General features: G+C 54.6%; 1 protein-coding gene across 3 annotated transcripts in view; it reads left to right on the top strand.

Moving 5' to 3' along the window:
• Positions 1 to 14,083, top strand: part of CTDSPL (CTD small phosphatase like) — a 128,677-nt gene extending 114,594 nt beyond the window's left edge. For 2 of the 3 annotated variants that reach the window (XM_066350386.1, XM_066350387.1), the window contains exons 6-8: positions 2,470 to 2,562; positions 6,322 to 6,507; positions 7,114 to 7,865. In XM_066350386.1, the coding sequence (XP_066206483.1) occupies positions 2,470 to 2,562; positions 6,322 to 6,507; positions 7,114 to 7,320 (486 nt within the window). In that variant the 3' untranslated portion in view covers positions 7,321 to 7,865. Of the gene's footprint in view, positions 1 to 2,469; positions 2,563 to 6,321; positions 6,508 to 7,113; positions 7,866 to 10,372 lie in introns of those variants that run through there. The other variant, XM_066350388.1, reaches the window with a different exon arrangement.
• The last annotated feature ends 7,901 nt before the right edge of the window (positions 14,084 to 21,984 follow it).

Here is a 21,984-nt window from a genome sequence, read left to right as displayed (position 1 = left end):
AGCCAGAGAGAGTGCTGTTTCCAGGTCATGCAGCGTGAAGAATTGAAAGGCGACCTCCAGGGCTCTCTCCCTGACATTTCCGTCCCTTTCCTCCTCTACCAGGAGGTCCTGTCAGGAAGCCGTCCCTGGAAAAGGCAGCTTTGTCCCTAGCATCTCCACACTTCAAGCTTTTAAAAGCCATCAGGGAGCCAAAACGACAGGCACTTGGGCATTTAACATTTGCAAAAGCATCAACTGAATTAACTTAGCATCTGAGGAGCAGTTAAGGCTTCTGCATTTATTATCTTGGCTCATGTTACAAAGTAGTGAGACAAAGGAGAGGCTGCCCGCTGGCATGACAAGGATTAGGAAAGACATTAAGACCACGTGACTGTGAGCATGACCCTGGTGGCCTGACCTGCTATGGCCAGGCCATTCTTGGAGGAGCCAGCCCAGCTCCCCTAGCCTCCCTCCAGACTGTTCTGTGATTCACTTGGCGATAGATACCCCAGGGCACCAGGGCTGGGATCAAAAACTCTCTCTCCTGAGGGAAGGAAGCCACAGGCGCCAAGAGGAGGACCAGAGCCCTGGCGAAGGCCGTGGCCTCGTTCAAGTAATCCAGGATAGGCTGTGCAGGTCCCAATGGGCCTATTCTCGGTTACTTGCACGGGGACGCGGGCCTGGACGCCGGCCTCAGGCCCAGCACCCTCCTCTCGGCCAGAGCCGCCAGCTCCAGAGCTCCCAGATCAGCCTCCTGCCCTTTGCACGGAGCAAAGCTTGCTTTCCAAGCAGTTTTCCCAGGGAGACTGAGGGCCACAGGCCACAGTGTTTCCTCCAAGAGTGTCATGGGCAAAGGGAGCGCCTGGAGCTACTGCAGCCCCAGGCCCTGCCCTCGGCCCCCACCCGGCCACCCAGCTCCACAGAGCTGCTGGCACCCACCCCCACCCAGTCTGCTCCTCCGGCCCCTTGCGACACCCTTGGCCACAGACCTAGGCTCGCTTCTCTCTCAGCCAGCCACGAGTTTCCCACCTCGTCCCAGCTCTCCAGGGATTCCACGGCCCACAGCAGAGCCTGTGTGTGGTGGGCGCCCCCCCCCCCCCGCCCTCACGCACCCCCCCCCCCCCGCCCCACTGCTGCTCCTCCTGTAGCAGGTGCAGCCTGCCCCCAGCGGCCATGCACAGCCCCGCGCACGCTTCTCTGACCTGTCTTCCACCCAGCATCTTCCGCCACTTCTCCTACACCCCCCACCCCCGTCTCCCCTCTTCGATGACCATTGTCTCTGAAGGGCTGGTCGCGAAGGGCCCTGGCTGTTCCCTCGCACCCCAAGGATTTTCAGTCCTGTCTCACGCTTATACTGTTTCCTCTGCCTGGAAGAAGCTCACTGATCCTTATTGGCCTGGTGACCTCTGACTCATCCATCAGGGGCCAGGCCAAATATCAGCTCCTGCGATTCTCTCCCCTGGGAGCGGAGTGAATTGTCCTTAGCGCACCCCTCTACTACACCTCTCAGTGTGCCTGTGTGTTTTCATGTATTTGTGTGTGTGTCTGCTCTAGTGTGAGCCCCTTTAAGGGCAAGGCCTGCTTTGTTCTAATTGCTTCGGACTGAGCACAGAACTGAGGCTCAGTGAACACGAACTGAACTGAATTTTTAACCAGCTTGATGTATTTTAGGGAAGTGGCTGATTTTGAATAGAATTTATTCAAGTTTTAATTAGTTCTCCCCTCCTCCCCCCTCCTCTGTCCTTGCTCACCAGCTCTGCCTTCTCAGCCGTCTCCCTTCCTTCCTCCTGATCTATTCAGGCTCCGCAGGCAGGAGCCCCGAGCCCAGGCTCTCGAGAGAGGGCTCCTCTTTGCCCCCCTCTGCTCGCTGGCCGTCCTGATGGCTTATTTCCGGGGCCTGTGATATTCACTTCGGCACCAAGCCCAGGCAGAGTAGCCTTTGTGGCGTCCAGTGGGCGCCTTCCCCAGCCCACCAGGAGGGTGCTTCCTCTGCAGGCCTCCCTCCCGGGGCGGTGTGCCAGCCAGGGTCCCCACAGGGCAGTCCCGGACCTGCTGGACCAGGCCTGGACCTCCAAAAGGACTTCCCCAGACCATGGCCTGTGTCCACATAGCGCCTGAGCCGGAGCACGGAGCACGTGCCGAGAGACCCGTGTGAAGTGAAGGAGTCATTTCTCACACACCAGGCACCACCCTTCCCCTCCCTGGTTCCGCAGAGCCCCACGATCCTCGGGACCACGGTCAACTTTCCTTTCTCCCCTGGAGAGGTGTCTGCCCTGCGCTCAGACCTGGAGCCGAGTCTGAGGAGTGTGTCTGGTGTGAAGTGCCACCTTGGAGTACACCGCCCATCCCCAGATCGGGGTCTTCATGCCGTACATAGCCCCCAGGGGCAGGAGGCAGGAGCCGTCGTGGGAATTCTTCCCCCAGCGGTGTTGGGGCCCCGGCCACCCTCATAGCCGCTCTCACTGACCGGAGCGCCCCCTGCCGTTGCAGGTGTATGTGCTGAAACGGCCACACGTGGACGAGTTCCTCCAGAGGATGGGGCAGCTCTTCGAGTGTGTGCTCTTTACTGCCAGCTTGGCCAAGGTGGGTCTGCTCCCAGCCCGAACCCCCAGCCCCTCCACCCCGGCCCCTATCTGTCAAACAGCCCTTTGTTAAGGTGGGGGGAAGCTGTTTCTATGGTGACACATTCCCACCCCAGATGGGATGGATGCAGGCCATGTGCATCGCACCAGCCTGCAAGGCTTCTGGGTTGCCATGGTGACAGGGAGCACTTGGAACAATGCTCCATGAAGTTGCTGCAGGAAGCCACTTAAAGCTGGTTGTCCACAGAGCAGGAAATCACAAATGTGTCCAGCGTAACCATAAAAGGTGTCGCCATCTCGACCCGGTTTCCTGGCAGTCAGATGGTAGAAGCTCAGCCTCTGTGCCCTTGGGTTAGCTCACATGGGTTTGCAGGAGAGGTCAGTGCCAGGGACCAACCCTCCTGCCTGGGCTGAATGGGCGTTCTGACTGTGCTAACGAGTCCTGTGATCTCAGGCAAGTTAGTGCGCTTCTCGTGCCTCAGTTTCTTCTATCAATTGGGGAGAACGTCATCTAGTTTGTGGGACTGGTCAAAATAATGCACATAAAGGCACTGTTCTAACAGTGCCTGACTCATGCAGAACGTGTTCCTGGGCACCTGCTGTGTTCTGTGCTGCACTGGGCACTGTCACATGGTGCGTGCTCCTCGTGTTCATTGTTTATTACCAGTTATTAGTGATGATAAAATAATTGACACGTGATTCACCCTCTAGCTTGATAGGAATCTCTGACCAGATAGTGGTTTCTTTGCCCTCTCCCACTGTTGAAGGGAATTACCAGGTTCACAGGGATTCTCAATATGGTTTAGTGTGTCCGTGTTGTGCAGGACGGACAGGTGGGCCCCACTCCTCAGGGAAGATGCTGGCCATGACCATCTCTCAGGCCTTTTTCTTCTTCTTCTTGTGACGGGGGTGGGGGAGGCAGGGACAGACAGGAAGGGAGAGAGATGAGAAGCATCAATTCTTCATTATGGCTCCTTAGTTCATTGATTGCTTTCTCATATGTGCCTTGACGGGGCTTTGGGGGGGCTACAGCAGAGTGAGTGACCCCTTGCTCATGCTAGTGACCCTGGGCTCAAGCCAGAGACCCTGTGCTCAAGCTGGTAAGCCCACACTCAAGCAGGATGAGCCAGTGACCTCAGGGTTTCGAACCTGGGCCCTCTGCATCCCAATTCAATGCTCTATCCACTGCACCACGGCCTGGTCAGGCACCGTTTCTCAGGTCTTAATTCTGTTTGTAAGTCCACCATTGGTGTCTCCATGGGCACCTCAGAGACTCTGAGTGGCCCCGACAATGAGCTTTGTGGAGCCCCCGTTAGCCATCCGCCTGTCTCAGACCTGCTTGTAGGACTCACGTGCAGCTGCCTCCCCCGCGTCCTGTGTCTAGATGGCTCCCTGCTCTGCATGTTGGGGTCTGTGGCTCTGGGTTCCCAGGCATGCTGCTCAGCCAGCCGGGCCATTCCTGCTTAGGGCCATCTCTCTGCCATGGCCGCGGTGAGAGAGACCCTCACCTGCACAGCATCCTGCCAGGCTCGGGAGCCCGTAGACACGAATCCAAAATCCAGGCCTTACTCTTGCCTGTTAAATAGAGAGCGTGACCTCGGGGAAGACGGACTCTTCCCTGGCGGATTCTGGCATGTGAGTGGCCCCGAGACTGGCGGTGCTGTAGTGTCCGTGGCTCTTCTGCCTGTGCTCTGGGGCGCTGAGGAGCCTGAAGTGACAAACGAGGAAGTCGTAAACAGGAAGACTGCACCCGTGTCAGCGGACGGAGAGTTGTTTTTTCTCTGGCAAATTGAAAACACTCCTAGTTGGCTCGCCCCCAGCACCCGCTGAAACACCCTTGTTGAGACTCTTTTCCTGGACTGCTCCCACCTGCCCCGCCATATGTCTCCAGGCCTTCTCTCGATGCTGCTACTCCAGCCTGACTCGGCCTTCCGGCCTCTTTCCTCCCCGATGCACGAGTCGTGCTGACAGGTGGGCACTGCCCGGGGCTCGGGTCTGGCTCAGCTCCCAGCCAGCACCGTTGGTGCCGTGACCTCCTGGCCCACCGCCAAGGGGCCAACAGGAGCCCTGAGCTGACTGTCAGATCCCTTCCATCTCTGCGCCCTCATCCTAGTTTCCTTCATCCACTCACCCGCCCAGCAGGTATTTACAGCGTCCCTACTGTGCGCCAAGCACGACACGAGGCACTGGTGCACAGCCGACAACTGGCGGCAGAGTCCAGTCCTCGTGACGCTTCCATCCCCCCGGTTCATCTCTAAGGCCTGGGGCCTCTAGACCTCGACCCTCCCCTTGAAAGATGAATGCCAACACCAGTGTTGAGGAAGAAGAGGAAATTAACTACCTTTCCCACGCAGGATGAGCCCCCATCACCCACCCATGTGGGCTCGGCCACCCTCAGGATGTTGGGGGACAGACAGGAGCACTTTGTCCTGGGGTCAGAGCTGCAGCTAGGGTGTGGCTGTCACCCCGCTGGCATCTGCTCTGCGCTCGGGCCACCGTGCCTGCTGGCCGTCCCCACAGCACCAGCCTTCATTACGCTCTGGGCCCCAGGCAGAGTCTCTGGGGCCAGCCTGGCGACACCTGGCGTGCCCTCCAGCGCGGTGCTGAGGCCTGGCTCGCCCCGGGGTGGGCACAGCCACCCTTTCGCCACCAGCTCCAGCCACTCACTCCGGCTCTGTTTTTTAGATAGCTTTATTTCTGCAGATTTTCCCTCAGGGGTGACCCCTTGGTTTCTTTGTCCATTTCCTCCTGCCTTGGGGGCGATTCCCCACGTCCTGAGTGGGGGCCAAGCAGGATGGTTCCCAGATACAAACTGGACTCAGACTTCCTCCCATCAATTCCCCGGGCTCCAAGGAAATGGGAGTGGGTGTCTTGGTCCCATCCTGAGACAGTCGGGGACCACGGGTCAGGCCCAATTTTCAAGAGCACCTCTAGAGGGCAGTGTGGCTGCATGCCACACAAGCACAATTTAAGAGTCAACTCATTCATTCACTGACAAAACCAGTATTTACTGGACCCCTGCTCTGGGATAGGCACTCTGCAAAGAGCTGGGGATGCCATGGTGACCACAACAGGCAAGGCCTGGGCCCTACAAGTGAAGAGAAACTAGAATAACCCCACATGCTTGTTAGATCTGAGAGAAATCACTGTGAGGGGATAGAGTAGTTTCCCCGAAAGGAAGATGTGGGAGGACTCGAGATGGATGGATGCTGAGGGGCACCCATTCCTGAAAAACGAGGCTACAAGGGAGGGTCGTGCAGAGAGCTGCAGAGACTGTTCTGGGCAGAGGGGCCACTGGTTCTGACCATGGTCACAGCCAGTGTGGCTCATGTGATTCGAGCTGCAGAAATCACGCAGCTGCAGCAGGAACGGGAACGGCGGTGGGGAGTATGGGCCTTATTCCAAGGGAGTGGGCCGGAAAGCGGGCCAAGAGGAAGGTTCTAGAGGCTCCCACAGCCGCCCCAGACCGAGAGCACAGAGCCTGGACCAGGGCCATGACAGTGTCAGAGCGAGATGCAGGTGGACTCCAGATATTTTTGGAGATGGAACTGACAAGAATTTCTGATGGATTGGATATAGGAGTGAGAGAAATGGAGGGATCTGGGGTGTCTGACACAGAGAGGAAAATAACCAGGATCCTAAAACATCGGCCGACTTAAATCCCTTTCTAGACAAGAAAGCTGCATCTTGCCGCCGTAGGTCAGGGTTTCCGGGCTCTCTCCCCGGGCGCCCCGCCTTCATTGCGACGCCTGCTTTCCAGTATGCAGACCCCGTGGCCGACCTGCTCGACCGCTGGGGGGTGTTCCGGGCCCGGCTCTTCCGAGAATCCTGTGTTTTCCACCGCGGGAACTACGTGAAAGACCTGAGTCGCCTCGGGCGGGAGCTGAGCAAGGTGATCATCGTGGACAACTCCCCGGCCTCGTACATCTTCCACCCCGAGAATGCAGTAAGTAGCCCCGAAGGTCAACAGCGAGCGCAGGCTCCGCCCGAGCTCCGTCTTGCTGGGCGCCCACCGCGTTTGTACCTTCAAACACCTGGGCCGGTTTTCTTGGCCTTTTCCTTGGTGAAATCCCCACTCTGCCACTTGGCAACGGCGTGACATTGACCAGGTTTTATTTGACCTCCCTGGGCTTCCGTTGCGTCATCTGTCAAATGGGAATTGCAGGAATGCTCATCTCGTAGGATTGGGGGCGGATTCAGTGGCCGTGCTAGTGATGGGTAAGTGCGCAGCGAGCCTGTTTCTGCTTAGCATTTTTTAGTGTCATTACTGAGAAGGGTTCTGTCTGTCATGAACCTCCGGAGCTGGCTGCTGCCCAGTTCTTAGGACCTCAGAAGATTCGGAAGGCCTCGGTGACCCTGGTCGCGTCAGAAGGCCTGGGTAACATCTTCAGCGGAAGTATTTCTTAAACATGAATAAATAAAACACTTCAGTAAGGTCTTCGGATAAGGCTGCCAGGCTTTTACTGCCTTGTAATAATGTGTAAAAAGCATACAATGGGAACATTTCCTACATAAAACTCCCTGGAGCGTGGCAGCTCTGTCTACTCACCAGGTGCAGCACGACTCTGAGAACAGGACACCCGGCGCCCTGTGTTTCCAGGGGAGGAAAGATCGGCCGGCCCGGGTACTGACTGCGGTCCCCTCAGCAGTAGCCACGCAGCAGGCCCTCAGCGCACGCAGCGGCCCCTGGATGGGAGGCTTCCTCCCAAGCCCTGGCTTCTCAGGCTCAACAGAAGCCCACACAAGCCCCTCTTCTTGAGCCCAGAGCTTAGTGGCTCCACTTACAATGTAAAAAATGAGTTCAGGCTAGATTCAGTCAGTGCATGATCATGATTTTAATAAACCTTCAAATAAATGATATTTAATTTGTTCACTTTAATGAGTTAATCAAATTCAACGTAATGCATTTTGTAGTGTAACAGATAAGGATTACTTTTTAATATAATCACAGTCTGACAAAAGGAACAGTGTCTCATCTAATATCCAGCCTGTGTTCATATACTCCCTATTATCTCCAAGTGTTTTCTTCCATTTTGATTGTTTGAATCACAGTTCAGAAGAGACATTTGGTTACTTTGTCTCTTAAATCTTTTATAATATTAACACTTCTTCCCCTAGCCCGTTGTCTTTCATGCCTCTTGTTTGTTGAGGAAATTCTGATCACATGTCTCCATAGAAATTTTCTACATTCTGGATTTGCCTGATTGCAGCTTCATGGTGGTGTTTGATATATTTTTCTAGCCACTGTATTTTCTTTAAACACAAAGCTAGATCAGATAAGATTCCATTTTAATACACACACACATATATTTGGGGAGGGGGCTTGAAGAATACATCATAGGTGGTATTATGTGCCTTTGTGGTATCACATCAGGGGACATATAATGTCAGGTTGTCCCACTTCTAAAGATTTCAAGTTGACCTTTGTTCGCCTGATTTGTCCATGTTAAAATTCCCTGTCGCCCTCTCACCTAAAATGTAAGCAGTCTCTGAGCACCGCCTACATCCCGTTTCATTAGGAATTGCAAAATGGTGATTTGGAAATTTCATCATTCCTTCTGCATTTGTTGGCTGGAATTCTACTTTTTTTAAATTAGACGTGCCGTCATTGACCGCTTCTTATACCCTAAAGTTCAGAACCAAGGTAAAATCTTGGTTCTTTTTCTTTAATTCTACAATTTCAGAGTAATGAGTTGGTGCTCTAGCAACTTCCCAAAGTAACCAATGATTTGGGGGGGGGGGGAGGTTAACATCATGAACTCCTGAATTTTTTTTTAATTATTGCAATTTAATCCATTCATCATTCTTTTATATGCTTAAATCTTCACCGTTGGCCAGTAGACACCCTATCAAACAACAGGAGCCTTGATGGCTTCCTGCTTTCTGATACAACAGGGTGTTCCAGGTTCATCTTGTCGTTTTCCTGCTTCAGCGCTATGATCAGCCATTTTTCTATGGAGCCTGGTTCCTATTAGTGGCAGCGGTAGGTAGAGACCACAGTTTGAGTGGGTTCTCATTGTTGCTGGAATATACTTTGCTTGTTGCCCTTTCTACTGAGCAGAGCTAAAATATACATATTCCTTTTTTTTTTTTTTTCTGAAGTTGGAAACAGGGAGGCAGACAGACTCCCGCATGTGCCTGACCAGGATCCGGCCAGGGCCATGATTTAGTTTTAACGTCAAGAATATGTATATTGGCCCTGGCCGGTTGGCTCAGTGGTAGAATGTTGGCCTGGTGTACGGGAGTCCTGGGTTTGATTCCCAGCCAGGGCACACAGGAGAAGCGCCCATCTGCTTCTCCCCCTCTCCCCCTCTCCTTCCTCTTTGTCTCTCTCTTCCCCTCCCACAGTCAAGGCTCCATTGGAGCAAAGTTGGCCCGGGCGCTGAGGATGGCTCTGTGGCCTCTGCCTCAGGAGCTAGAATGGCTATGGTTGCAACAGAGCGACGCCCCAGATGGGCAGAGCATTGCCCCCTGGTGGGCGTGCTGGGTAGATCCCGGTCGGGCGCATGCAGGACTCTGACTGCCTCCCTGTTTCCAACTTTAGAAAAATACAAAAAATAAATAAATAAATAAACTAAATCATAAGTTCACATTGGTTTTTCCAATTCAGTGTTATAACAGAGTTTCTATTTAATTTGTTTTTGTATTCACATCCCCTTGTGGGCTGAAACCTTGAATTCTGAAAACTATCAACATCAGTACATATTCGATTTATATTTTATTCTATGGTGTATGTGTAAGAACTTCAAAATAGCAGTACTAATATTATTACTACTAATAATAAGACAATTGGACTCTTTTAGGGTTTTTTGGAGAAACTGACAGACAACACCCTATTTTTTTTAATTACTTAAAATAATTTTCTTTGTGCTTATGTCACCTAGCTCTTGTTTATTGCTTTTCTTTTCTTAATGGTTTCATTTTATTTCAACCATGTAATACACGTACATGGTTCCAACATCAAACCTGTCAACAAAGATAGATGTAGGTAAGTTTGTGCCTGTCGCGGCCCTCTCCCCCATTTCTGCCCCTTGCCTTGGGAGTAGTCAATTTTGGGTAATCCTTACCCTGTTTATTTTTTAAATTACCTAATGAATTATGTTTGTAAACAGTATTTAGATTTGTAAAAGGGTCAAAATATTACTTTTAAACATTTTTTATTTCCCCCCAATTTTTTTTTTAAATCTCTTCTCCCTGGATACCACCGCCCCTGTGTCTAAAACTAAGGGAGAGTCCTGTCTGAGCCTGTGGCTTCAGAATGGCCTGAAATGTGGTATTTCTCCTTTAAATTGGCCGATGCCAAGCCTGGGAGGAAGTTCTCCACTGCTCTTTGCCCCCAAGGTGCCACAGTTACCCTAAGTGCACCCTCCTGGCCCCTCTACACAGGCCCCTGGTGTCGGTGGTTGGCAGGTAACCTCTGACTCGGGGTTCTCGGAGATACAAGGAGGTGGTTGATGGAGAGCATTTTGTTTTGTTTTGCTTGGAAACTGACAAGCAGCAAGGCTAGCTCGCAGGTGTTCTGCACTCTGGCCACCTTTTCTGCGGCCTGAAAACGAAGCAGGCAAAAATGCATGTGAACTGGGTACAGGTAAACTTGCCTTCCTGAGCCATCTCCCGACCCAGGGTGCTTTGGGTCGGTCTTAGTTGGGAAGCGGGAGCAAACAAAACGATGATGGGGCGGTGGTGACCGCTATATCCCAGACCTCCCTACCAAAGGAGAGGTTCACGAGAACACGAGCACCCGGCCAGGCCAGGCGCAACCCCCAGCCCCGGATGCAGCTCTGCTGCCCCCTGCACGCCCTGTCTTCCAGGTGCCTGTGCAGTCCTGGTTCGACGACATGACGGACACGGAGCTGCTGGACCTCATTCCCTTCTTCGAGGGCCTGAGCCGGGAAGACGACGTGTACAGCATGCTGCACAGACTCTGCAGCAGGTAGCCCCGCCTCTGCCTGCCGTGCCTGCGCACTCTGCAGCCCCTGCCCGCCCGGGACCTGCCCGGCCTCCCGCCCGGAGGGCTGAGCGTGAGGACACTTCGTGCTCCAGGCCACTGGGCCAATGTGCCACACCTACCTGTTTCATTTTTTTAAGAACAGAAACAACTATTTTACAATGAACTCTTTTAACGAATTTCATAAAGGAACATGCATTTTACTGGATTTGCTTTTCTTAAAACATACCAAAAAGAGAAAAAAAAAAACAACTGGGAAAAAAAAAGCTTGATATACCTATCAGACTTCTTTTCAACTATCCCCACCTTCCAAGCAGACAACCTGTCCCCTTTTTCCGCAGCTCGGAGCCGCTGACCCAACTCGGAATCTCTTTCCTACAGGATGAAGTGCCTTTTTGAATGTTATTTTAAGCTGAGAGTTAATTTTTCTACACAACCTATTTCCAGTCATCTTTTAGTCTTTTATTATCTTAGAGTCTCTAAAAAGATAATGATGACAATTTTCTAGAACCTGGGGTGGGGAGGGGTGGCGAGGTCTGGGAGCGAGTCACAGGAGCCCGTGCCCCCACCGGCGTGCCCGCTCCTCCGCCCGCCCGTGTGGCGAGCTGCAGGGTCAGGCTGCCGATCAGAGGGTTTTTTTGTGACGGAGTTGGTGTCTCCATTTCTGATCCAGTTTGGGTTATGTCTGCACTTGTGTGGCTCAACGCTTTGGGAAACAATAGATTCTTTTGTATTATGATTTTTGATGGTGACAAATTGCTCTTGGGGTCGCATTTGTCTTCCCTTGAAAAGTGGCATCATGTCCCTTCTGCTTCCACAGGACTTGCCATCCTCTGTATGCTTTTTTTTTGTTTTGTTGTTGTTTTGAGTAGAGCAGTTGCAAGAAACTGAAACCCTTGGATTTAAAGGAAAACAAATCATCTGTTCATTGATTTTTTTTTTTTTTTAATCTACCCTTTCCAAAAGCTGAATACACATGGAGCTGTTTGGGGGTTTTCTTTGCTGCTAACCGTGCTGCCACCAAATGGAATTGACCAGCGGCTGTTACACTGTTCTTTGCCACTGTGCCTATGCTCAGAATCTGCTCACTGCGAAGCCGCACGCTCAGACAGGGTTAGAAACACAGGCGTCCCACCCCCTTGCGGACACACCGCTCTCCCTCTGCCCCGGCGCTGGCCGCGGGAGTGCAGAAGGGTCCAAAGGGCCCCGCACACCACACAGCGGCGGTGTTCACTTTAAACTGCAGTCGGCGTCAGAGCCTGTGATAAAGCTGACTCTTCTCCCTTGAGAACCTGTGGCCTCGGCCAGCCACCCCGCTGATGCGGCCCAGGTTTTCTCTTTGGAAGCACAGCCTCTTTCCGAGCAGGCGGTGGGGGGAGCCTGTCCGGACGTGGGACGCGTCCGCCGGAGTCAGGGAGAGGAAGGGCTCCTTCCCCGAGCGGGAGCTCCGTGTGCGGCCTCGGCCAGTGAGATGTTTTAAGCAGTGCCATGTTCCTTGTTGGACAATAAGACAGTCTATAAAGTGTTACTCTTAAAAATAATTAAAAAGAACCCTTTTCGTGTTGGCACCCTTGCCTTAGTCCTGTGCGGGCTGGGTCTCCGCCAGAGTACTGGTGGGAGCGACTGGCACTAACAAGACTGAAAATCGGGTGTCAAAGTAGTAAAAAAAAATAAATAAATATTTTTTTGTTTTCATTCACAAAATAGTGAAGCCAGCTGCCAATCACGTCCTGGCCACAGCACTTTGGGCTGTGGACTGCCCTGCACTGAGAAGTAAGTGTTCAGGGGTTACCCGGTCTCCCAACATGCTGAGTGTCCCGAACCCAGTAATCCACATGCCAATGAAAATAGAAACGGTCCCTTGCTAGGCATGACCATGGGTAATGACAGTGACGTGGCACATCTGCACGTGCCATAAACCTTGATTTGGAGAACTAGTCATTAAATGAACCCGCTGCCTTAAATGTCGTGAATGTTGCAGTCAAGTGTCTGTCGTGTGCTGAAATCCACACGCGGCTCAGTGGTGATGACAGCCCGAGACCCTCACCTGTGCCCCTACTCTGTTGGGCATCGCAAGGTCTTGTTCGGAATGGGGGGCCCGAGAGGACAGAAATTTGAGAATACTTCAGGGGAACTGAACCTAGAAATAGTGCCAGATGGAGTGAAGACACTGGCAGGCTTGAGCCAGACACTTTACCTAGTAGTTCCTGAAACCGGGCGCGCCAGGCCCGAACCCAGTGCGGGGCCCTGGACGACGGAGCCGGCTCCCGCCACGCAGACACAGAATGTCTCGGGAGGACCAGGGAACCCTCTGAGGGTTCTGGATTCTGTGCACCTTATTTGACCACACTCCAAAATTCCACTTCTATTTTAATTCCTGATTCTGCTTTATGTACATAATCAAAATATCTATATCTATATATATTTTTAATCATCTACATGTAAATGAAGCAATAGATTTCTAACATAAGGCCGAGAAATGAGGTGAATGTTTGGGGTTTATGTTTTTTAAGGTAAATACGGGTATTGTTTTTTAATTATTACCTTTTATTAAATTGTGGGCTTTAAAAACCTAATTGAAACCAATTAGCGATTTCTCTGTGCCATATACTTCCCATGTTACCAAAACATCCCTGACTCTTTAGCCAAAAGAGAAATCTGACCTCCTGAGTTTCCATGGTCCCGTCTGTGCCAGGTTGGAATGTAGTCTTCTGGGCAAGTATTTTTGACATGAAGATCTGGAACAGGAGACCTTGGGTCATAGACTCCGGCCCCAATGATGTATGACATTTGGGCTGGGCCTTGAGGGGAGGTGCCCAGGCACATCTGAGGTTGTTACTGCTCTGTCTTCCGTCACTCTGGAATCCTACGTGTTGGTCTGTGGTCTCACCCGTTAGCTGTTTGTAAACAACGCGTTTGTATAGGAAATAGGAACACCGCCTGTCCTGGCTGATGGTTGGTGGGGAAGCTCCTTTGACATGGTGCAGTTATGATGAGATGACTTTGGAGATGGTTGGGGACTCCCTAATGACACTGATGTGTCATGGTCGCAGCCTTTGAACTTTGGGTGTAAAAATGAAATCTGTAAGTCGGTAACCTGGCACCATATTTACAACCCTGTCTTTTTTAAAAACGGCTTTCTAATAAAATCCAGAACCACACAGCCCTACGTATGGTCAAACACTCGTGACGTTTGTGCCTCTGCTTTCCAAGGTGCTGTGACGGACAGTGGCATGCCAGGGCTGGAGAACAGTGGAGAGCTTGAAGTGCTTGCAGTTAGTTGCCTGTGCAAAACCGACTGGCTGCCTCTGTTCCTATTTTACTGTAACTCAGTGGGGTCTGTACCTGTTCCATTCTCCAGGGAGCTTCTCTGCAGACTAACCCCTCCCCACCCCCCACGTAGTGGAGATGCTGGTGGCTGGGTAGTCATGGATTTCTGTTGGACATTTGAATGTGATGAGCAATCCAGCATTCCTCGGGAAATATTACATGTGGAATGTGCACGTTTCCAGGGGCGAGCATTGTTAGCAATGATTTCCTTCCTGCCTGCCAAAAATAAACACGTAAAACTGCGCCCTCTTGTGGATGGACTGCTTCTCTACCGGCAGCGCCTCTGTTCTCTATTCTCTACCCACCACCCAGCCTCTGGAGTGTGGGAGCAGCGCTGCATGCTCTCTGGAGCCCCGGACCTTGACCCTAGGGGGAGCTAGAGACCCATTCAGCCCAATGGCTTGGCAAAAGCAGTCTGGCTCACCATTTTCCCACAAGAATTCCAGCCCTTTCCAAATGCAGCCTGGGAGAACCATAGCCCCCACCCCATGAGAGCCACAGGCACGGTGTGTGCTGTGGATGGTGCCTGACCCCACAGCCCTTGGGTACGCTGCCTGAGATGTTTCTGCAGTCTCTTTTCTGTCCGTCACAGGGATACAGGGTTCTACAAGGCATGTTCATCCCAAACAACACCGGACCGGGTGTGTCAGCCCAGGAAACCTCACATTGACCCAGAAACAAAACGCAGATCTCCCACAGCTTGTCACACTGTGTGCCCCAGGGTGCCCACTGCACAGTGGAGCAGAGAGCTCACCCAGGTTTCTCCCCAGGGTCTGGACTCGGCGGTGTCCCTGTCCCTCTGTCACTCCTTCGCCATGCTCCCTGGCCCTCTCTTTGCCATCTCTCGCCTCCCCTGGCGTTGCTTCCCACCCCGACTGCCTCACACCTCTGCATGCAGGCAGACAACTGGTTGAGAATTGTGGCTGCCCCGTGACGCTGAGGCGTCTCAGTAAGCGTCCACAGACCCTCAAATAGATGCGAAGAAAACACAGGTCACTAAGAGGTCGCTTATTTGGGACTTGGACATACTGAGATTTCACCACCTGGTTTTTTTTGTTTTGGTTTGAGCACTGTAATGCGGGTGGTCAAGGCCAGGCAGGTCCACACTGATTCGGGCAGACAGTAGAGGAACTGCGGAGCGGGAAAGCGGTGTGCCGTTCCCATTTATTAGATTCCCGCAAGCGGGCGAGCAAACAGGGAAACCCGCTTCTCGTGGCAGCAGGTGAATCAAGAAAAGAGCCGTAGCCCCTCGCGGTGGTAAGCAGGCAATCCACGCCAAAGGAAAGTACCCATGGCCTTCCATAGCCTATACACACATGGCTTTGCCACGTGCTCACGCTTTAATCGTGCACAGTGCAAGTGAGCAAGCCTCACACAGCTGTTTCTCCTACAAGCGCTTATCAGTATATTCTAGGACCAAGGAGTGAGCCCGAAGCCCGGGAGGGTGGGGGAGGGTGCAGGGGGCAGACATCTTGCACTCATGGGTAAGGGCTGCAAAGGGGGCTGTGGCAGAGTCCCCGGAGTAACCTGGGAGGACTGCGTGCCGGAACGGATGCCAGGGCTGCCAGGCTCAGAGCCACCAAACTAGCCTGGCTACAAGCCTGATCTCAGGAGAGCTCGCCTGACCCTCAGGAGGAAGCCGTGTGGGCTCAAACCTGACAGCTGCACCTACGAGCCCAGTGATTCTCAGCTCTGGCTGCCCCTAGAATCACCTGAGGGCACTTAAAAACCTGGGTCCCTCAAAGACCCCCGCCCAGCCCAGCCCGATCTGAGTGTGGGCCTCAAAGGTGCAGCCGGGGCTGAAGACCCCTGCTCTGCCCAGCCATGGAGGAAAAGAAAGCCCCCCCAGGAAAGGCCTGTCACTCCGGTAAGTCAGCTTTCCCGAGGCAGGAGTGGGGGGGTCCTCAGAAGAGCCCCAGTGCCTAACAGCTCTCCACCCGAAGCGCGGGCAGAGTGGACGCCCCCACTCCACACTGGAGCACTGGGTCACACTGCCCCGTCACGGGCGTACCAGCCAGCCACACCCTCTCCTTTGTGGGGACCTAGGATGATTCTTGGGGCAGAGGGCGTGGGCACTCCACACAGCACCTCAGAATAGTGGCCCCCCTGGGCGCAGTTCCCCCTAGGGTCCCACAACAAGCTCAGAGAGTCACTCTCAGGCGTTGCCAGCCCTGGTGACCATGTCACTGCTCCTCTATGACCTGCACCCAGATGTAGGGGACCCACGCAGGCCCAAGGCTGCTCTTCTCAAGGGTGGGGGCCAGGGCGTTTTCCCAGGCTGTCAAATCCAGGACCCGAGTCAGGCGCCCCAGCCCCAGCCCCGCCCCGCCCTGCCCCGTGTCTGCCTGGGCTGCGGAGGGATGCGGCCCTCTGCTGGGCAGGGTCTCCATGAGGCGCCATGTTCCCAAGTGAGACCCAGGAACCAGAGCTGCGGGCGCCTGGGGGCGGGGCCTGGGGGCCACACCCTGCCTTTGCCAACATTAACCTTAGCGGGCTGGGCCTTGGAAGATAAGCCAGGAAGGAACAGAGTAGCAGGAGAGTGCCCTCCAACCTGCCCCAGGAGGGTGGAGGTGGACCCTGGGGGCCCTGTGGCTAGAAGAGATGGGGGGGACCAGGGGTCCCAGCCAGGGCGGCACTGGTGGGGGCAAGCCAGGTCCAGTGCCCTTCTGTCTCCCCCGCACCCCAGACCTATGGGACTGGGGGGGGGGGGTGACCAGGAAGGTGTGGTGAAGCCCCCTTCTTGCTCTTGGGGGAGGAGGGAGAAGAAGGCTGGTCACCCCATCCTACAGCACCCTGCCTCTGAACTCTACCCTAGCCAGGGGGCGTGAGGGAAGGATGAGGGACCCAGGACAGCTCCCAGGTTTGGGGCCTGAGCACCCAGTTCAAGGTCACACCAGGCCCTGAGGCTCAGAGGAGGGGGGTCTGCTGGGGGCGTCAGGTGTAAGATCAGACGTGCTGGTGGGGATGAAGGAGACAGAGGCTGGGGTGGAGTTTGGGGAGAGTGGGAGTTGGAGGTGATGCTAGCATTTCCATAGTATTTACAGCAGGGGTCCCCAAACTTTTTACACAGGGGGCCAGTTCACTGTCCCTCAGACCGTTGGAGGGCCAGACTATAAAAAAAACTATGAACAAATCCCTATGCACACTGCACATATCTTATTTTTGTTTTGTTTTGTTTTTTTCATTTTTCCAAAGCTGGAAATGGGGAGGCAGTCAGACACACTCCCGCATGCACCCGACAGGGATCCACCTGGCACGCCCACCAGGGGGTGATGTTCTGCCCCTCTGGGGCGTCGCTCTGTTGCATCCAGAGCCATTCTAGCGCCTGAGGCAGAAGCCACAGAGCCATCCCCAGCGCCCGGGCCATCTTTGCTCCAGTGGAGCCTCTGCTGCGGGAGGGGAAGAGAGAGACAGAGAGGAAGGAGAGGGGAAGGGGTGGAGAAGCAGATGGGCACTTCTCCTGTGTGCCCTGGCCGGGAATCGAACCCGGGACTCCTGCACGCCAGGCCGACGCTCTACCGCTGAGCCAACAGGCCAGGGCCTTTTTTTTTTTTTTTATAAATTTCTTTTTCTTTTTTTTTTTTTTTTTTTTTTTTATTTATTCATTTTAGAGAGGAGAGGGAGATACAGAGAGAGAGGAGAGACAGAGAGAAAGAAGGGGGGGAGGAGCTGGAAGCATCAACTCCCGTATGTGCCTTGACCAGACAAGCCCAGGGTTTCGAACCGGCGACCTCAGCATTTCCAGGTCGACGCTTTATCCACTGCGCCACTACAGGTCAGGCACATATCTTATTTTAAAGTAAAAAAACAAAACGAGAACAAATACAATATTTAAAATAAAGAACAAGTAAATTTAAATCAACAAACTGACCAGTATTTCAATGGGAACTATGCTCCTCTCACTGACCACCAATGAAAGAGGTGCCCCTTCCGGAAGTGCGGTGGGGGCCGGATAAATGGCCTCAGGGGGCCACATGCAGCCCGCAGGCCGTAGTTTGGGGACCCCTGATTTACAGCCTGGGGACAGGAACTGGGAAAGGAAATAGAAAACAAACAGGAGCCGAGGCCTGAGCTTTGTCTCTGCTGAAATTTAACAGCTTCAAGGATGAGCCCTGACCGGGTAGTTCAGTTGGTTAGTATCGTCCTCATAGGCCAAGGTTGTGGGTCCGATCCCTGGTCAGGGCGCATGCAGGAATCAACCGACGAATGCATACGTAAGTGGAACAACAAAATCAGTGTTTCCCTAGCCCTCTCTCTGTCTAAAATCAGTCACGGAGTGGCCCGTGTGGCAGGGAGGAACCTTGGGCCGTGGACTGTTTCCGCAGGAAGGGGTGGTCCGCAGGCTCCCTAGCTGGGGAGAGGCAGGTAAGAGAAAGACAGGGTCGACCACCAGCGTTGGGGAGGGGGGCACTGCTGACGAGGAAAGAGCCATTTCCGGGGACCGTGGGAAGGAATGAAGGCCAGCTGGAGCAGACCGAGGAGAGACTCGTGGGGAGAAAGTGGGGAGAAGTGAGAGCGTGGCGTTTGCTGGGCACAGGGAGGAACGGGGACAGGAAGACGGGTCTGCACAGGCGGAGCCACGCACGCGTTCACGCGCAGGAACAGGCTTAAACGGGCCCTCTCTCACACACGAGACCAGACACACACAGGGACCCACTGACTGTGACACACAGGCACACACTAGCAGTAGGTCCTACTGGGCTCAGAGGGACCCAGGTTTCCTGCAGTCACACCCCCCCCCCCCCCCGTTCTGTGACAGGGAGCCATGGGAAGTGACCGGACGTGGGGAAGAGGTCTTGGGAGTCCGAGGGCAGGTTTTAGCAGCGTGTCCTGGATAGGGCGTCCCACGGGCTGGGCTGGGGCTCTGGCTGGGACTGAGGCCTAACGTACAGGGTGGCCGTGCCCCTGGAGTTTCTAGAAGGCTCTATTTTGAGCACCTTCCCTACCCAGCACCATCAGGAAGGAGAGGAGGGGCAGTCCAAGGTGTGGGAGAGCTGTCTCCTCTGTAAGCGAGGACTGCCTCTCCCACCATGGGTGTCAGAGCTCCCTGGGGACAGCTGTGCCCGGCATGGAGCCCAGAGTGGGGGTGGGGAGTCCTGGGCACTTCTCCCCACCCCCTGAAGTGACCTGGGTCTCACAGAGCCAGACTGCCAGCCCCACCCCACCAGCCTTGGTCTTCTAAAATTGGCTGGGGTGGCCTGACCAGAGGTGACACAGTTGGTGAAGTATCAACCTGGATCTCTGAGGCTGCTGGTTCAAAACCCCGGGCTTGCCCAGCCAAGGCACCTATGAGAAGCAACTACAGGTTGATGCTTCCCGCTTCTCCACACCTCCTCTTTCTCTACCCCTCTCTCTCCTCTCTCAAATTCAATAAATAAAACCTTAAAAACAATTTTTTTTTAATTGGCTGGGGTGGCCTGGCCCTCTGGGGGTCAGAGACCAAACTCTTGTGGGCTCTCAGAGAGGGAAGTCAACAGTGTACTCCACCGGTACCCAGGAGGTGTGTCCTGGCCGACCAGCCACGCCTGGCCTTGGCCTTGAGGAGGGGGTTGGCTCTCAGAGAGCTGGGTCAGTATTTATAGACTGACCAACTGACCGACTAAGTCTGAATGCCCAGCCTGCCAAGCAGTGGGTGTGTCCTGCGGGGCGGAGCCGGGGTGGAGTTACCGCGGAGGGGGAGCGGTGGGCAGAGCCTGGCCCGGTGCCAGGCCCAGCACTGTCCACAAGCAGGGCGAAGGTGCCAGCAGTTTCTAGCAGGTAGGCCTGGCAGGGAAGGGGCGCAGCCGGGCTGGGGGCTCCGGGGAGCCTGGTGGGGTGGGCTGTTCTGAGTCAGGGGTGTAGGGTGTGGGGCACAGGCTCAGGGTTGCCAGGGGCTGGCAGAACCAAGGAGGCAGCGAGCAGTCCAGCAAGTGAACACTGGTGAGGGCATGGACGCCATGGCCGGAGCGACCAGCAGGGAAGGCAGCACAGTTGTCTGGGGGTGGGGGTCTCTGTCCCCCAGAGGGTCCCAACACCTGGGGCCCCGGGCAGGCCCTCCCCCTTCCTGCGAGCTGGGCAGAGGAAGCCGCGGTCCGCCCTCTCACGGTATCTCAGGAGCAGGAGGTTGAGCACCTGGGAGAGAGAAAGGGGTGTCAGAGGAGGGAGTGGGTGCCACCGGGGAATGGACGGGGTGCTGGGGGGAGGGAGGAGCACCTGACGGAGGGAGGGAGCACGTGGGTGGAGGGGACCCCAGCGGGGGAAGCCAGCAAGAGAGAGCACACTGGGGGAGGAAGGGGTTGGGGGAGGGGGGCCTGGGAAAACAGCGGCTCGGGGAGGGGGGTAGCAGAGGAGATATCTGGGAGAGAAAAGGGGCCCTGGGTGGAGGGGGCCAGCCCCCAGAGAAAAGAAGGGGGCTTCTAGTAGCAGAGAGGACACAGGACGGGGGTCCCCACTCAGGGCAGGCGATGAATGTTCCCCCGGAGAAGGAGGGCACATCAGTGAGTGGGAAGGCTTGGCAAATTAGGGGCACTGTCTGGGAAGGGGAGGGACCCCTGAGGGAAAGAGGGGGTGCCAGGGAGAGAGGGGCCGCACCTTTGAGAACCCATCCCCCCATCCCCCCAGAATCCAGTTGGAAGACACTGAACACAGGTTACATTCGGATGAGGGCCCCAGGCCGTGGGAGCCTGAGAGTGTGGCCCCTGGGCTGGAACTGGGTATGGGGCATCCTTTCAGCCCGTCAAGTGATGAAATCGGCCCAATCCCAACTCGCACCACCAGTTTGGCTTTCCTGCCCCATGTGGTGACCACGGTATCGCGGCCAGCCTGTCTTCCTGTCCCTCTGTCGCATGAGCTAGAGCTCAGAGTTGGGGCCTCTGCTCACTGCCTGCTGGGGCCCTGGTCACTGCTTCTGCCCCATCACCTCTGAATGTCACTATGTCTGTCACTTGGTGTCATCACCTGTTTTCTGTTGCCAGAGGCCACCTCTACGTGGTCACTGTGTCTGCCAGTCACTCGTGTCACTGTCATACCAACAGACCATCAACTGCAACAGCAGTTCTGGTTATAGTTAGAGCTCACGGTGACTTTCCTGCTCCATCCACTCTCGCTCAGTCCAGCCACAGGCTTCATTTGTTCAACAACTATTTCCTGACGAGCTGCTGGGTGTCGGGCAGGTGGGAGCCAGCCGTCAACAAGACAAGCCCCTGCCTCGGGAGTCCACGCCAACAGCATGTGTGGTCTCCAGGGTGTGTTCCAAGGGCTTCAGTAAACCTGCCCCCTCCCGTAGGACTGTCCCCTCTGCTCACCCTGTTCTAGGTGGCTCCCTCCCTGTCCCCACCACACACACACACACACACACACACATACACACACACACATACATACACACACACACACACATACACACACACATACATACACACACACACACACACACTTCCGTGGCCACCTTGGCCTGCTTTGACAGAGTTGGCTATTTCCCACTGTGGACCGTGAGCTCGCCAGGGCCCGAGCCCTGCCCTGGGGAGGGGAGGGGCCTGAACAAAGGGGTGGGAGCCACTTGGTTCCCCAGTCACGCCATGCCTCTGCCTCTGCAACTTTGTATCTCTGCTCGCCTTGTCCCTTGTTCCCACGGGCCATGCAGGCTCAGCAGATCCGAGGATGTTCCTCCCACGGATAAGACCGGGAGGGGTGGGGAGGGGAGATAACACCTCACCAGGACCACTGGGAATAAGAAATTCAGAAAGAAGTGAGCAAAGGAGCAGCAGGAAGAAACGTTGCAGCTAGCAGGGTTTAGGTTCGATGTAGAAAGAACTTCCACGGAGGAAGGGATGAGCAAACGTCACACAGAGGTGTCTGAAAGAATGGGCCAGGGAAGCCTGGGGTAGTCGAGAGTCACCTGCCAAGACGTCACCAAATTGAGAGCTCCGTTCTGCCCAGACACCTCCCACTCCACACCTCTGTCTCTCCTATATGCATGCTCGGAGCCACAAGAGCACAAACTGAGCAGACGAAGTCACTGTCGGCAGTCTGTGTGTGTGACAAGTTCAGGTCTGTCTCCAGAACTGAAGCGTGCTGATGTCTGATTTACCCAGTCCCCTCACGCAGCTGAGCCTGCCGCTCGCTGCAGTCCGCACAGTCTTCAGAGACAGTCCTCCATGCACGGTC

Source organism: Saccopteryx leptura, chromosome 10, assembly GCF_036850995.1.
Source record: "Saccopteryx leptura isolate mSacLep1 chromosome 10, mSacLep1_pri_phased_curated, whole genome shotgun sequence".
Taxonomy (NCBI): Eukaryota; Metazoa; Chordata; class Mammalia; order Chiroptera; family Emballonuridae; genus Saccopteryx; species Saccopteryx leptura.
Note: the sequence above shows the minus strand (reverse complement) of the source record. Positions and strands in the feature narration are given on the sequence as shown.